At 50.4% G+C, this 14,795-nt stretch overlaps 1 protein-coding gene across 1 annotated transcript in view; it reads right to left on the bottom strand.

The window, feature by feature from the left end:
- Positions 1-2,508: 2,508 nt before the first annotated feature.
- Positions 2,509-14,795, bottom strand: part of CASZ1 (castor zinc finger 1) — a 127,017-nt gene continuing 114,730 nt past the window's right edge. Inside the window, exons 15-19 of the mRNA XM_015427827.1 lie at positions 14,167-14,338; positions 9,113-9,261; positions 7,764-7,998; positions 6,470-6,754; positions 2,509-4,181 (exon numbers count right to left, since the gene is read on the bottom strand). Coding sequence (XP_015283313.1) covers positions 2,974-4,181; positions 6,470-6,754; positions 7,764-7,998; positions 9,113-9,261; positions 14,167-14,338 — 2,049 coding nt within the window. The 3' untranslated portion in view covers positions 2,509-2,973. The remainder of the gene's footprint in view (positions 4,182-6,469; positions 6,755-7,763; positions 7,999-9,112; positions 9,262-14,166; positions 14,339-14,795) is intronic.

Raw genomic sequence — 14,795 nt, 5'->3', positions numbered from 1 at the left:
CACAGATCAAGGATGTGGAGTAAAATCTCATTAACTGCCAATTCTCCGTTTTTGACATTGTGAAGTTGGTGGCTTGGCTTTTCTCCCTCTACTTAGTTGGCATGGTGTTGTCTCCTCTATGAAATCAGAGGCTGCCAGGTACAGGGAAGAGGGTCAAGCAAACAACTATCAAAAAGAGGGTCTAGCAACAATAAGCAGAGTCAGTAAGCCTTTGACAGGCATCAGAAGACCACTTCCCAATGTCAAGACTACAGGAAGAACTCGACTCTTGGTGAGATTTTTTTTATCAGATCTTTTTTAAATCTTGCCTTCCTGTGTGCATGAAGTGGTGGTCATTGACTCACCGTGTCAAAAACGGTCTTGAGGTTCAGCCTCAGTTCTTTTTCCTTTTGTTCTGAGCTATGGAACTGGGGATCAAGAGTCTTCTACTTGGTGCCAGAAAAGTAGATGCCCCAACTCCCCAAAAACAAAATTTAGAGCCAACAGAAATAGCACCCTGTAAGAGCCACACAAAGAAATCAGTTTGGAACCTGGAGAGGGAGATGGTCATACGATCAAGTGACAACCAGCGACCATTTTTTTCTTTCCTTTTTTTTTTTTAAAGGTCTGCCTAATTGAAATATGAATTCAGAATTGCTTGCTGCTCAGTAATGAAAGGTGTACAATCTGGAGTGGTGAAGACCCTTGTCGCTTTTACTACTGGACAAAGCTTTTAGAATACTGGGGGGGGGGAAGATGCCTACAGCTGAGAGTGGGTGGAGCTGATAACCCTACAAGAGTAACCAAATAGGATGTCAGAGGGTCTGATCTGTGAGGCAGAGTTTTTCTTAGATACTCCCAGAGTACTCTCTTGTATGGCTCCTCTCTATTTGCTCTCCCTTTATAATATTAGACTTTTTACTGAGAGGGGAAAATACTGTACAGTCCGTCCCATCCCGTCCCACCCAGACCTTTTCTTAGCTATTCCTGTCCCTTTCCCCTAGACATAAAAAGACCCTCAACCCCACCAATAGTCTTATCAGATCTAGTTCCCACCCTTCTGGTCAAACTACCAAGTTGCTTGTGTGTGGGTGACTGATTGAGGAATTTAATAAAACTCTGAGCCTTTTTGCACGAAAATGACATGTCCATTGGACACAGAGGGTTATTTCTGTGGCTGGCTTGGTTAGGCATTAACAACTCAAAACTGAAACCACCCAGTACTGGAAAGCAAAAGGACCTTTGGGGATCCAGGGAGTCAAAAACAACCGCTACTTCTCGGGGGGGGGGGGGGCTCTAACGTACTCCCCACTTGGGACTCTGCCCGTGTCCTCTTTTCAGCTCGGGGGCTCCTGTTTTGCGTGCCACGCGGCTGTGTTGAGAGAGGGCAACCAGGCCTCTCACTTTCCGTGAACTGCAACTTGGGATAACCACAGCCCCACAAGGGCAAAGAAGCATTTCCATCCTTGGATTCAGAATGGTATCGTGTTCGAGTCCCAATTCTAAGGAAAGAGGCCCAAGTATGTCCAGGGGGAGCCTGGAAAGCTTGAGTCCCCCCTCCCAACCCACTCCCGCTAAAACAATGGAAGGCTCTGCCCCCTTTTTCGACTTTTCATGTAACATACTTAAGCGGTATCCGAAAACTGAGACCGCAGCCAGGGACAGACGGGCTGCTTCCTTATCGTAGCTAAAGAAAACCATCCTCGGGAAATGGGGCTAGCCAGGCCCGCTATGAGGTACTGCTGCTCTCTGTCCGCTCCTCTCGTTAGCAGCAAGGCAGAGCATGGTATCCTGAGCGCCCCCCCCCTCGCCCTTGTCCTGCCCCCGAGTTCAGGGTTGGAGGGAGGAGGTGGCTCCGAAGCGGGAAAGGGGGAAAGGGAACGTGCTCAGGGCAGTGGTGTTTGGGCTGGGGAGGGTTGAATCCAAGCCCCTCGGCGAGGAATCTTTTCACTGCGACCCCAAACCCTTTACTGCCATCACAGCTGGGTAGAGCGGTCTCCTCCACCCCGTCCTCCCAGGACTGTTCCACATGGATGGGAGTCTGGCAATATAAATAGTTCTTTCTTTCTTTTAAAAAAAGTTATTATTATTATTATTATTCTTTTCTTTAATAACAAAGAGGATCTGGAAGAACAGAGAAGTGTCCCCATTCCCAGCCCTGTTCAGTTAATTAATGCTTCTCTCTCTCTTTCTCTCTCTCTAAAACTGATAATAAATACCCCTTCCCCAACCAACCCAAACTGCCTGAGACCCACATTTCTCCTGTTCATTTGATGCTGGAGAAAAAAAAAAATTAGAAGTATGAGTGATACTGACACCCACCCCAACCCCAGTTTCCCCCCCCCCCTCAGATGGCAAAGCACTTAGCTTGTGGCTTTAAAGGAACCAAATCGATACTGACCCCCACCCCAACCCCAGTTTCCCCCCCCCTCAGATGGCAAAGCACTTAGCTTGTGGCTTTAAAGGAACCAAATCCTTCTTTGCAAATATATATTATCATTATCCCTAATATTCACCATCGGATGCTAGCTGCCCCCTCTCCCTGAGAATGGGAGGAGTGTTAAAAGGACAAATGAGAACAAGAAAATAAAATAGGAGTTGGAGGGAAATAAACAACTCTGCTACCCCCCCCCCCATACAAGTAGTAGATTGGGAAAGGAGTGGGGGGGGGGAACGGTTGCCCTTATGGTTAGCACATCCATCTTCTCCACGGTAAAGCAATTTGCCGTCTGCCACCCTGTAAACACGTGCGTCCCAGCAGACGGTCCCTCTGCCCCCCTCCGCCCCTCCCATGGGCACAAGGCTTTCTTCATGTGGTCCAAGAATTGTTTTTTCCTCCCACTCTTGTGCGTGTTCTGGGGTGGCGTTGGGATGTCTCTTTTGCCGCGTGCCATCCTAGCATTTGTTCTTGCCTCACATAGTGGGGTCCACTATCAAGTCAGGGTTGTTGTTTTTTTTAATTAAAAAGACCAAAATCCTGCTGTCGTCTGTTGGTTAAGTGGAGGCCTCTGGGACAGCGGGGGCTGGAGCTTGCTCTCCCGGTGGCCTGGAAGCATCGCTGTGGTCTGCAGAAGGAGAAACGGCCTCTCCAAGTTCCCTAACGCCTTTCGCAGGCAAGCCCTCTGCCTCAGGAAGCGACTCTTCAGAATCTGTGTTCAGATCCTCCTCTTCATCATCATCTTCATCATCGTCGTCGTCGTCATCTTCCTCCTCCTCCTCTTCCTCCTCATTCATTTCCTCCTCTTCATCTTCCTCGTCACGGGAAGAATCATCTTCCTCCTCCACGTTGCCACAGCTAGGTGGTACCTGATCGTGCTCTTGGGGGGCCGTGCCCTCTCCAGAGGGGGAAGAAGTACTGCTTGCTACCTCTGGCAGTTTCTGACTGAGGTCCAGGGAGTCATTGAGGCCCACGCCAGCGGCATTCTGCAGGAAGAAGAGGGAGGTGTTTGTGTCGGTGCTGAGGTTGAGAGAGCTGTCCAGGTTGACGGAAGAGTTCTGCGTGCTGTACTCCAGTGTGGAGTGGGGGAGGCCCTCAGGGCCTGGAGAGATGGCCGGCAGCTCTCCTCGCTCCTGCTTCTCGTGTTTGCGCTTGTGCGAGTCCATCTGCGACATGCCCACCACCGTGTGCTTGCAACCTGGGTAGGTACAGTGGAAGTGGGAACACTTGAGTTTGTACTTGCAGTCGGACACCTCGCAGTCCACGCTGGAACTGAACTGGCAGAAGCCGGCGGCGCTGATCACATCCTGCTTGCCGTGGTGCTTGCGGTGGGCCGTCACCTTGGTGCTGTCGGTGCAGCGGAAGCCGCAGCGCAGGCAGTGGAAGTGCGTGCTGTTGCCTGAGAACTGACAGTCGGGGAAGTTGCAGCTGAGCGAGGACTTGAAGCGCTTGAAGTCATCCAGCACCAGGTTATCGACGCGGTCGTGGTGCTGAGCGTGCTTGTACATGTGGGTGCGGCCACAGAACTTGTAGCCGCAGTTCTCCCGGGTGCAGTGGTAGTGGGTGACCTTCAGGGAAAACTGGCAGCTGGAGTCTTTGCAGTCCTCATAGAGGTCATAACGCCGGAAGCCCTCCAGCATCATCCCTTCGTCCAGCATCTTGCGGGAGGATGCGGTTTTGCGTCGCTTGCCAAACGGCGACATGTCCTCAATGATCCAGAAGCGCTTCTTGGCCCCTGCTGCAGTTGGCATGGTGATGGTGTTCCCTGCAGAAATGAAGGCAGAGAAAGGAATTCAGGACTGGGCTGGATCGGGACCATTTCTCTTTCCTGCCTGGCTACGTGCAGAGAAGTGGTTTTCTCCTGACATTCCTTGATCTCTGCACTGGGGGGGGGGGTGCTGTGGGAATGAGACTCTCTCTCTCTGAAGGGGCTTAAAGTACAACGCACCTCAGCCAAGCTGTAGAAATCAGATTTCATCCAAGGAGTACTGCAATGGATCCCTTTAGACAAACCGACCCAATTTCATTTCAAAGTCAAGGCATCCCTGAAGAGAAATGCTTACTTGAAGCCATGCTGCTGTGCCAGTCAGGAATTTCAACCATTCAGCTCAGGCTCAGCAGGGCAGCTCTGTGGATTCTACCCCTCTGCCTTCGCCCGATTCTGCAAGATGTGACTGGCACCAGAGATGAAGGGAGGGCTTTTTTTTGCTACTCTTTGCTAGCTGTATATTCCCCCCCACCCACCCAGTGGTCCATTCATTTCTAGAGGGCCTTCGTGATGTCATGCTGCCATGCCTAAATATTTGCCCTCTAGTTAGAACAAAAGAAGCAGGAGTCTACAACAGACCACGTCAATGAACAGCTGGCTCCACCGGGGAAGCTGACAGCCTGGCCATAGAATAAGGTCTCGTTTTCTAAATGTTTGTTCGGAACACCTGCACTTTGCGGCCGCCTCCACGGCCACCTTGTCTGTCTGATAAAAGGCAATGTTTTACTTTACTTTACTTGTCTTCTCAGACCCTGCCCCCATTTCCTGGTCAGTGCTTTACAGCCAAATTTGGGAGAAGGATCCTTACACTTTTTTTAAAAAAGGCCTGGCATATTAGGATTACAGCTGAATCCAAGAAGGACCCTCAGCGGTTCCCTTCTGCCTGACAAGCAAGGGGGGGGGGGCACAGCATGGATTAGCAATTGGTGGACACAGATATGCGAAGGGGTTCATTCGCTCTGCAAGGAAAACCCCAGACAGATATTTCTGGATTCTGTGGGCCCATTTGCAAGAAGGGCTGTGTCCACACAGTACTTTGAAGACAGGGTGATAACACATCCACGGTTCCTCTGATTTATACACACCCAGAACTTCATCCTGCATTAATCCCACCTCTACCCCAGTCCAAGCAATGGCGATGGCAAGACCATCATGGGGCATACTGTCTTCCAGGCAGAAGCGGCACCTGAGGGCCCTCCCCCACAAAGAACCCCACTGATCCAAGAAGAAGAAGAAAAAGAAGAAGAGATTGGATTTATACCCCGCCCTTCACTACCCAAAGGTGTCTCAGAGCGGCTTACAAACTCCTTTCCCTTCCCCTCCCCACAACAGACACCCTGTGAGGTAGGTGGGGCTGAGAGAACTCTTCACAGAGACTGCTCTTTTTCAAGAACAGCTGTGCCAGAGCTAAGGCTTGCCCAAGGTCATCCGGCAGCTGCATGTGGAGGAGTGGGGAATCAAACCCAGGTCTCCCAGATTAGAGTCCGCGCCTTAACCACGACACCAAACTGGCTCTCCAAGTGGACAACACATTCATCCGGGCACACGCTCAAACAAAGAAGTACTCCTTGAAAAGCTTTTTTTTCGTCTCACTCTGATGAACACACATGAAGTTGCCTTCTACTGAATCAGACCCCCCCCCCCTTGGTCCATCAAGGTCAGTCTTGTCTACTCAGACTGGCAGCCTCTCTCCAGGGTTTCAGGTTGAGGTCTTTCACAGCAGCTACTGCCTGGGCCTTTTAACTGGAGATGCTGGGCACTGATCCGGGTACCTTCTGCATGCCAAGCAGAGGCTCTACCTCTGAACCACAGCCCCTCCCTAGAGATGCATTCTCAATTTTAAAGGGCCAAATAAAAATTGTTTTATGCAGGCTGAAGACACCTTTGAGATTCCTAGGCGGATTTTATACTAGCTGGGGGGCTAGTGTTTTCAGGTTACATTTTAGAAAAACTGGTCATTTCGGTTAACTTTTCTGCCCTGTACCCACCATAAGCACAATAAACCACTTTAACTACAGTGTGGACTGGTGTGCTGGGGTGAATTCAGACAACTTGTTCGCCACTCTCTTATGTGCAAATAATCTCATTACATGGAACTACTTTTCTGGAAACTCATTTTCTGGCACAATCTAAACTGACATCTGTCTTCTGTGAAGATCCCCCCCTCCTCCTCTTAAAAGCAATCTAGCTTTCTGAGTACATGTCAGAAATACCACGGTAGGACGATGAAGGCAGGGCGATGGGGGGGGGGTGTTAACTGTGAGAGAAAGCGTAGAACAGTTTACCTGCCGCATCCTGAACTAGAGGGACATCACTTTTGACCGGAGCTGGAGTGGCCATGATGGGTGAGAACCCTGTCGCGCTGGTGGCAGGCATGACAATGCCCCTGCTGGATCCCAGGGTGGCACTTAGGAGGGAGTATGAGACGCAAGATGGAGAGAAGAGATAGGGGAGGGAAGGGAGGGGAGATCTGAGCAGGGCTTGTGAGAAAGATGGAGGCAGAGGTGGTGGTTGTGGTGCATTGTGGCTAACGTCATCGCCAGCAGGAGGAGGAGCAGCAGCCAGGCAGCCTGGAGAAATGTGGAAAGAAAAAATAGCAGGGGGGAAGAAAAGAACCAAAAACAAAACAAAAGGGGAACAGAAAAACAGAACCAAAATGAGAACCCAAGAGTGCAAGCGATACAATGAAAATGAAGAGCAACATTCACATGTACAGAACAGAACCATAACAGAGAAGGAGATGGAGGGTGCGTGATGAACAGCAGTGCCAGTGAAGAGAACGTTATCAGAGGAAATAAGGGAGGAGGAGGGGAGGCGCGGGGCCTCCTGTCTTGAGGGGGAGGCATATGGCTCTTGGAGGAGGGACCACTGTCCTTGCTGGTGGTCAAGCAAGGTCATCCTTGGAAGGTGCTGCCGGCTGGGCGGCTGCTTTAGCTGAGCCTACTAGGGGGTCAGTCTTAGTTGCTACCTTTTCCATCAACTCTCCCTGTCTAGCATTTGTCCCTCATGCTTATCGAGGTGGCCACAAGCAACTGTCATTGACTGTATCAGGGAACGTGCTGAGGCTACATTACAAGCTAACCAAATAACCCCGTGGGACCCCTTGACTAGCCCCCTTACCCTGGCCTGACTACTTTGCCCAAGATTTTTCTGGATGTGGCAAGCGGTGCCAGAGAATCCATAAGACCTTTTTCACAGCATTAAACAAACTTCCAAAAAGAAAAATTATACTAGGCAAATGTGTGAAAATTAATAATTCAACCCTGAGGAGCAAATGCTACTACTTTGAATACCTCCTAGACTTGACGTTTTGGTATCTGTAGTTCATTCCTTACAGAAACAACTAAATTCCATTCCGAGTCAGGATACTTTATCGTCTACAGTGAAAGAAAGGGCTGTGAAGATTTCGGTGTCACCCCCTTAGACAATACAGACAGCGCTTTCTGTGTGTGGATGGCAGAGGAGATCCAGAATGGCTGAAGAGGAGCTTGGTCCAGTTTGCGTCAGAAAGCACTGTGATTTCAGTCTCTCAGAAGCAAAGAGTCTCCAATCAACCGCCTGCCCCACTGGACCCCTTACCTCCTGAAGTGCTTTCGTTGCCCACTGGAGTACTGGAGCAGCTGCGGTCCATGTTGGAGGACTCAGAGGAAATGCCGCCGGGGCTGCATCCCGTGTAGTCGACGTACTCGTCCGTCTCCGTATCCATCAAGCTTTGGGGTCCCTGAAAGGAAGCAGGAGTCCCTGACGATGCTGGGCTAGGTGCCATGCTACTGACTTGAGGGAGGTTTTCATTCCTTGGAGTGTGTCCAATAACCTGAAGCAAGAAAATCAATATAGGGGATTGGGGTGCAGTGGGAATGACTCCTGCACCACAGTGGGGATGCCAGTGTCCAAGTGGACATCTGTTTGCACAGGCTGCACTTTGCCCAGATTTACTCCCAAGGGATGCCTGGGCTATGTTGGCGAAGGCACCAGGGCTGGCATTGTGAAAACCACCTGGCTTTGGACTCTGTGAGTGTTAATCTTGGCAATGGGAATCCCGCTGTGTCAATACTGATGCCGTCAGAGCCTGGGAGTGTTAATCTTGGCATCAACATTAGGCTATGTTGAGCTTGCTGAATTTAGCACCAGACAGTTTGAATGCTGGCACTGGCTCTTTGGTGTGTGGATTAAGATGCTCGCCCGTTTGTGTTTGTGTGTTCTATTGACTCTGCTGCCCCCGGTTGGGGCCTGCTTATGTCCTATTATCTGGGGTATGGGAAGAGATGAAGGACCCCGGTGATTTGAATTCCATTTTACAACCAACCAAATCAGGACTATATGCATATATACCAGGGGTGGCCAAACTGCCGCTCGGGAGCCGCATGCAGCTCTTTTACACAGGCTAGTTTAATGTTAATAAAAGGCAAATTAGCATATTTTTCAATAAAGACATGTGTGTAATGTTTGTTCATGTCTTGCAGCTTTCAACATCTGACGTTTATTCTGTGTGGCTGTTACGTTAAGCAAGTTTGGCCACCCCTGATATATACTGACACAGTGTGGGGCTGAAATGCATTAAATCTTTTTTTAGCCTAAGAGGAGTGCTTTTGGAATGGCTCCCATATAGTGTGAGGGCCGAGATCTTATAAGAGTGGATCTTATAAGAGTGACCTGCAAAGGAAGAGCTGACGGGAATTTTGCATCTCGCTTGTGATTCTCTTCCTGGAACATTCACATCGATCTTAAGTTCTGATGCAACATTTTCCATGCGGGGCTGCCATATGGGAATGTGGACGGCTCAGCCTGCCCATCCGCCCACATCCTTTTAAAGTGCATCAGCTGTCGTGATACAGACCCCACTGTACCACGAGGACTCAAACGGACATGTCAGGTTGCAGACCTGCTGCCCTCCCACCCACCACCCACCCCCGGCCGGGGTCACTCACCTGAGTGGGAACACGGTCAAAGTTCTTGCCCAGCATCCTCCTCATGTGTTTCCTCGCATGGGATGTCATCTGGTGCTTCAATAGGAAGGAGAACTGGCAGCCTTCACGGATGCAGTGAAAATGGCTGTTAACTTGATTGTACTTGCAACCTGGAAAGGGGAGAATGCAAAGCAGTTTACCACCTTCTGGAGCAGCTGGGATTGCTTGCAACAAATGAACTCCAGGCACTTATTTCTGCAAGGCTGAACAATTCGGGAATGACCATTAGGTCTTCCACATCCTCAAACCACGTGAGAGGGGAAGGCAGGAAGGGTTCCAGCTTGCAAGGGACAGAAAACACTACAGCCAGAGAACTTAAGAAAACTTTGTGAACTCTGCCTACATTTTTTTAAAATTAGAGAACCAGTGCAAAACCAACAAGAATGGAGAAGGGTTTTGGGGGCTGCTCGTATAGCCTCCAAACAGACAGGAAGCCCCACTTGCCACAGGGAAGATCTGGCTGGAAGGAAGCTCTGCTATAACCACATCTTACTATGAGGCAGAACAGCGGAGAACACTGAAGCTGGTCAACTTAAGCAAACAGTGCATAGCTGCTGGGTGTGACAAGATCGTGTCACTTTTTGGATGTGGGTTCAGTGCACTGTTTGGCCATGGCCCTGGGATAGCAGCTCTTAGCCTCTGCTTGCCATCTGGGCAACTGTCATAAGTGCTGGCCCGCCACACAGGGATGTGGTGTGATGATCAGCAGAGGCGCCAAGAGTGGCATGAGCTTTTCTATACAGCTGCTGCTGGAGGAAGTTTGGACAGCGAGCTGACATTCCCATTTCTTTTTGGACCATCCCCATTGCGTGGGTGACTTGATTTGTCCCTGGAACAAACCTCTCTCCTCGTAGTTGCTGAGGATCTCCCTCCATCTGTAGCAATATGGGAGGGCAAAGGGGGAGAGAGGAATTTACTTTCTTTTGGGGGGGGGAGTTGGTATAGCGAGGTAGTTAATTAAAAAGATCTGTTAAACCAGGAAGTCCCCAGCAGAAAAGAGCAAGAGTCCCGTAGCACCTTAAAGACTAACAAAATTTGTGGCACAGTCTGAGCTCTTGTGAGTGAGCAGTGACTTCCTAAAGCTACTACCCTGCCACATATTTTGTTAATCTTGAAGGTGCTCCTGGACTCTTGCACTTTTCTACTGCTACAGACAGACAACCATGGCTACCCATCTTGATCTGTCTCCAGGAACTCCCCCGTTTCACTCCATCCGCAAACCCACAAGGTGGACCTAGAGAAGGCCCTGTGTTTCTGCTTCAGCCCTTCCCCACAATCGGCAGTATGGCCTGCCTCATCAGAGGTTCTCATGATTAGCAAGAGGATGTCTGGCATGCACGGTGAACACTTGAAATACACGCAGCCTGACTGTTCTTGTGGGTCCTTCTCCTCTGGGATTTTGGGGGAGGCCACACACTGAACACAACATTTTTTTTTTGCATTGCTCACTTTGTCCAGAAGTTCAGCTTGCCTTGGAAATGTACTTGGCCCAGACTCTTTGGTTGGAGGCGTGGAACTGTGTTTTTTCCTACCCCGGTTCCCCACGCAACAGAAGCATGATGTGGGGATGGGTAACATAAAGATCGTGAATCAACTTGTGCATTGTAATATGAATGGTCAATGCCGCTGAACAAAATCATGCACACAAATTCATGAGCATTGTGAGCTTGTTTTTCAACATGCCCAAGGATGTCCCCCCCACCCACAAGAAAACAATGACCCGTCCTTGTCAAAACCAGCTTGTGAATAGAACAAACTGTTCCCCCCCCCTTTCCCTTAAGGACAAAAACGCAGTTTTATTTCCTCTGCCAAGTTATTATTTGTTGAGATATTGTTCTGCCCCCACCAGAAGAAAACCTTCCTCCCCCACAGCCCCACCTCATCTGCCCTCCCCGTCCCGCTGCCGTTCTGTTCATCTTTCGGGAAGGAGAACAAACAGTGCTGCTGGCGGGACTGAAACTCTATCGGCAAAAGGCAGGTGAAGGCTTGCCCCGTTGCCCAGGCAGCCGAGTGTCATGTCTCGCAGGCTGCCTTTGTCTGGCCCCAGCGATCCCCGAAACACCACCGGTTGAGCAAACAACAGCAACGTCCCAGCCTCTTGACGGCCATAAGCCAAGAGCCAGGTAAGGGGCGGTCTTGTGGTGTTTCCCGTTGCCCAGGTTACCTCTGGCGGCCGGCTGCCACTCCGACATGAATTCTTTATGAAGTAAAAACTGAAGAGTTCTTCTCTCACCTCCCCACGCTCTTTCAAATCTTGGGTCGTTCTGTGTGTGAGCATGCCTTGTGTTTTTGTGCGTGTTTGCTATTTTTATCCTCTGTCAATAGAATGGGTTTCATGGTGGGGGGGGGGGAGATGAAACGAGGAACATAAAGAGCACCTAACCTTGTTTGTTCTTAAGGCTCCAGCAAAGACCTGATGCCATGACAACATGGAGTGAAATGTTTCTAAGGGGCAGGAGGGGTTGATCTGATTAATGGCTGAAAACTGGTCCCATTTTGCCCCCCCCCCCAAAAAAAAAACATCAGAGGGGATCCAAACTGACTCCGATGGACAGTCCCCTTTCCTTCTAGTAAATCTTAGTTTGGCTCAGAAATCTTTGCTGCCAGAAAAAATGACTTGAGTGCTTTGTCCAAAACGTGTTTTTTTTAAAGAGAAAAGCATCAATCCACCTTTGGCACCTGTTTGTAACTCGGCCTGCAACTTTGATATTGAAAGTGGTTGGGCTTTCTTGAGTGCCTCTGGTTCCAGGCCTACCAGCATGGAGTCCTTCTTATAGACGCAATAACAGCAGGCGACGGGCTGGCTCTCTGATGTTCTTTGAGGGTCTCCCTTTGCTTCTAGTGGCTAGCCCTCACATTTTCAGTGTCTCCCACACCTGCCCTTTTCTTTTCCTGACTTGTCCCTGCTACGGTGTCCTGACCTTCGTCCATGTTACATCTTCTTCCAGTTACTTGTACACACTGGTGCATAAACTGTCTTTTATCACATTCCCTTCTCTTATAGTTCTGGCTGCTCATCAGATTCCACATCAGGTTCAAGCTTCCAGTCCTCATGGTTACATGTTTCCAACATCTCCACCCCAGTCTTCTTCCTAGCTTTATTCTGCATGAGCACACTGCCACTGTCTACTTGTCCCTGTTTAATAAGCAACTAGCAGTCACACGGGCCCTAGTCCAGATCAAACCCCAATTTTTTAAAGTCCTCTCCCCAACCACCGTCCCTTGAAGCTGCTATTTGTCATGCTACAAGAAATTAAGCAGCTGCCTCTGTTTCCCCCAACAGGGAAAAGAGCAGCTGGGGGGTGGGGTTCTGGTAGCAGAACAGTGTGTGTGTGTGGGGGGGGGAATTTGTTTTCTTACATCCTGCCTCTACACATTGAACCCAACTCAAATTAATGTTCCTGTGCTGGTATTTACCAATAAATAGTGCTTGGCAGGTCCATTCACAGGTCTATTTTATTATTTATTTCACTTATAGCCCACTTTTCTCCACAACGAGGACCTAAAGTTCCTTACAACCTCCTCAGTCTTATTCTCCCAACAATGCTGTGCAGAAAGTTAGGCTGAGAGTGTCTGACTAGCCCAAGGGGTCACCAAGGAAGGCTTCCACGGAAGAGTGAGGATTCGAACCCAGGTCTCCCAGATCCTAGTCCAGCTCTAATCACAACCCCGTGCTGGTGCTTGCAGCATCGGAAGTCAGTTTCTCTTCCTTCCCTATGTTCCAAGTCTGGCTGGATCCTGAATTTTGCAAAACCCACAGCTGGGGGCATGCCGTCTGGGGACCTGTGCAGATTTCCCTTCTGTTGCAATTCCGCAGCTCAGCCAGTGGCTCTCGCTGCTCAGCTGACGGGCCGCATCCGCTCTGAGTGTGCAGAGAGGGGTTAAAAGACTGAGGCACTGTGGGTGGGTTTGCTTTGCTTGCCATTAACGGCTGGAGGCATTTGGGGGTGGGGGTGGGTTACGGTTTCGTAATTGCTTTGGCACTGCCAAACATGTCTGATGAACGGAGCTGCCAGCCACACACCTCTGCTCTTTGCCATCTGTCATGTGCTTTGATGTGCTGATGTTCGGCTGGGCTGTTGGCATTAGAAGAGGCAACGTAGCACTTGCCTCCAGCACAGAAGCGGCAGTGTGTGCCAGGAGAAAGGTGGGGCAACCTAAAGAATGAGAGGATCTCCTCCCTCCAAGTGGGAAATACTGGCTTCTGCCATTCAGGCATGGCACTGCATATCACAGGTTTGCCCCTCAAGGTGCCGGGATCAAGAGGGGACGAAACTACAGGGAGATTTCTGGATTTTTTTTCTCACGCTCAAATATCTTAACAATCAGAGCAGCAGGGAGAAGTTTCCCTGATTCTGCTTGAATCCAGATTGAGGATACGGCATTCCGCCCTGCCCTGTCATGGTGACGGAGCAAGCTTGTACCCATGATTCTTCACGTCTTCCCCATTCTGGCTACTTAGGGGCAGGATCCACCAAGTTAAGTTGGTTAATGGCGCTCTTCCAAGGCAGGTGGTTTGCTTGACCACATAATTTTTTCACAGAGAAGTGAGCTAGATTTCTGACCGGGCTTGAGACTAGAAAGAGAAGTTGCGCTGAAAGAATTCTGGTGTGTCCTTCACACATTGCGCTCGGGGGAGTCTGCCCTGGCACTAGCGCTACCTGTGTACTCGCCACTGTGCGTCTCTGCAAATAACTATGCAACCTGCAGATTTTAGATAGGAAAGGTCTCTGGTGTTCCCTCCTCCTTCCACAGAAACAGGTCTTCCAAAGGCTTTTGGGAACTTCCCATGGCTCAAGGAAGGGACAGAGAGTCACTAACAAACAGATATGAGAAGACAGCCTGCCTCATCAGAGCAACGTCCACACCCATCTGAAGAAACTGGCAAGTCCCTGTGCCACTACTGAGAAGTGACTCTTTTTGGTTGGAGAGGTCGGTTAATGACTGGTCCTGCCCTCAGCCTGGCACACCAAGTTACCCCCGAAAGAAGGGGAGGGAAGGGAAGGGAGGCCTACCTAGCCTGCCGCACTCCTCCCGCTTTGTGAAGTACTTGAAGCCGTTGGCTGCTCTCCGCTCCGCCTTCTCGTGCTTCTTCACGTGCCAGGGCAGCTTGGTGGTGATGTTGGTCACGAAGTAACAGCCGGGACGAAGGCAATGGTAATGGCCCCGCATTCGGAATTCACAGTGCTGGAAGGGGAAGATGGTGACCGATAAGATGGGTCAGGGCAGAGCGACCCACTTCCTCCCGCAGAACTCGTTTACCGTCTCAAGCCAAACACCCTCTGCAGCCACCGGTGAGGTCTAGGGACACGTGAAGCCTTCTGGAAGCCTCCCCGGGAGGCACGCAGACCCAGTCACCGACATCTCCGGCTGACCTCAAGAGGCAGGCCTTGGGAAAGACCTTGCATGCCAGGGGTGGGTGAGGACGGGCTCTGCGTGCCCTGGTCCCGTGGTGCTGTCTCTTCCCACGCCCCTCCGTCCCACTGGTACAGAAATGCCAACACAGCCACAATCTTGCTGCTTCCCCTCCTCATGACCCAGCATCTCTCCTCCTCCCTTCACGGCTGAGTCATCGTGGCTTCTGATAACTGGGGGGGGGGGGGGGGATAAACAAGAGGGGCTAGGGGGGGCGCAGCCGTCTTTT

This window comes from Gekko japonicus, unplaced genomic scaffold, assembly GCF_001447785.1.
Source record: "Gekko japonicus isolate JY-2015 unplaced genomic scaffold, Gekko_japonicus_V1.1 scaffold586, whole genome shotgun sequence".
NCBI lineage: Eukaryota > Metazoa > Chordata > Lepidosauria > Squamata > Gekkonidae > Gekko > Gekko japonicus.
This window is presented reverse-complemented; position numbering and strand designations above follow the sequence as displayed.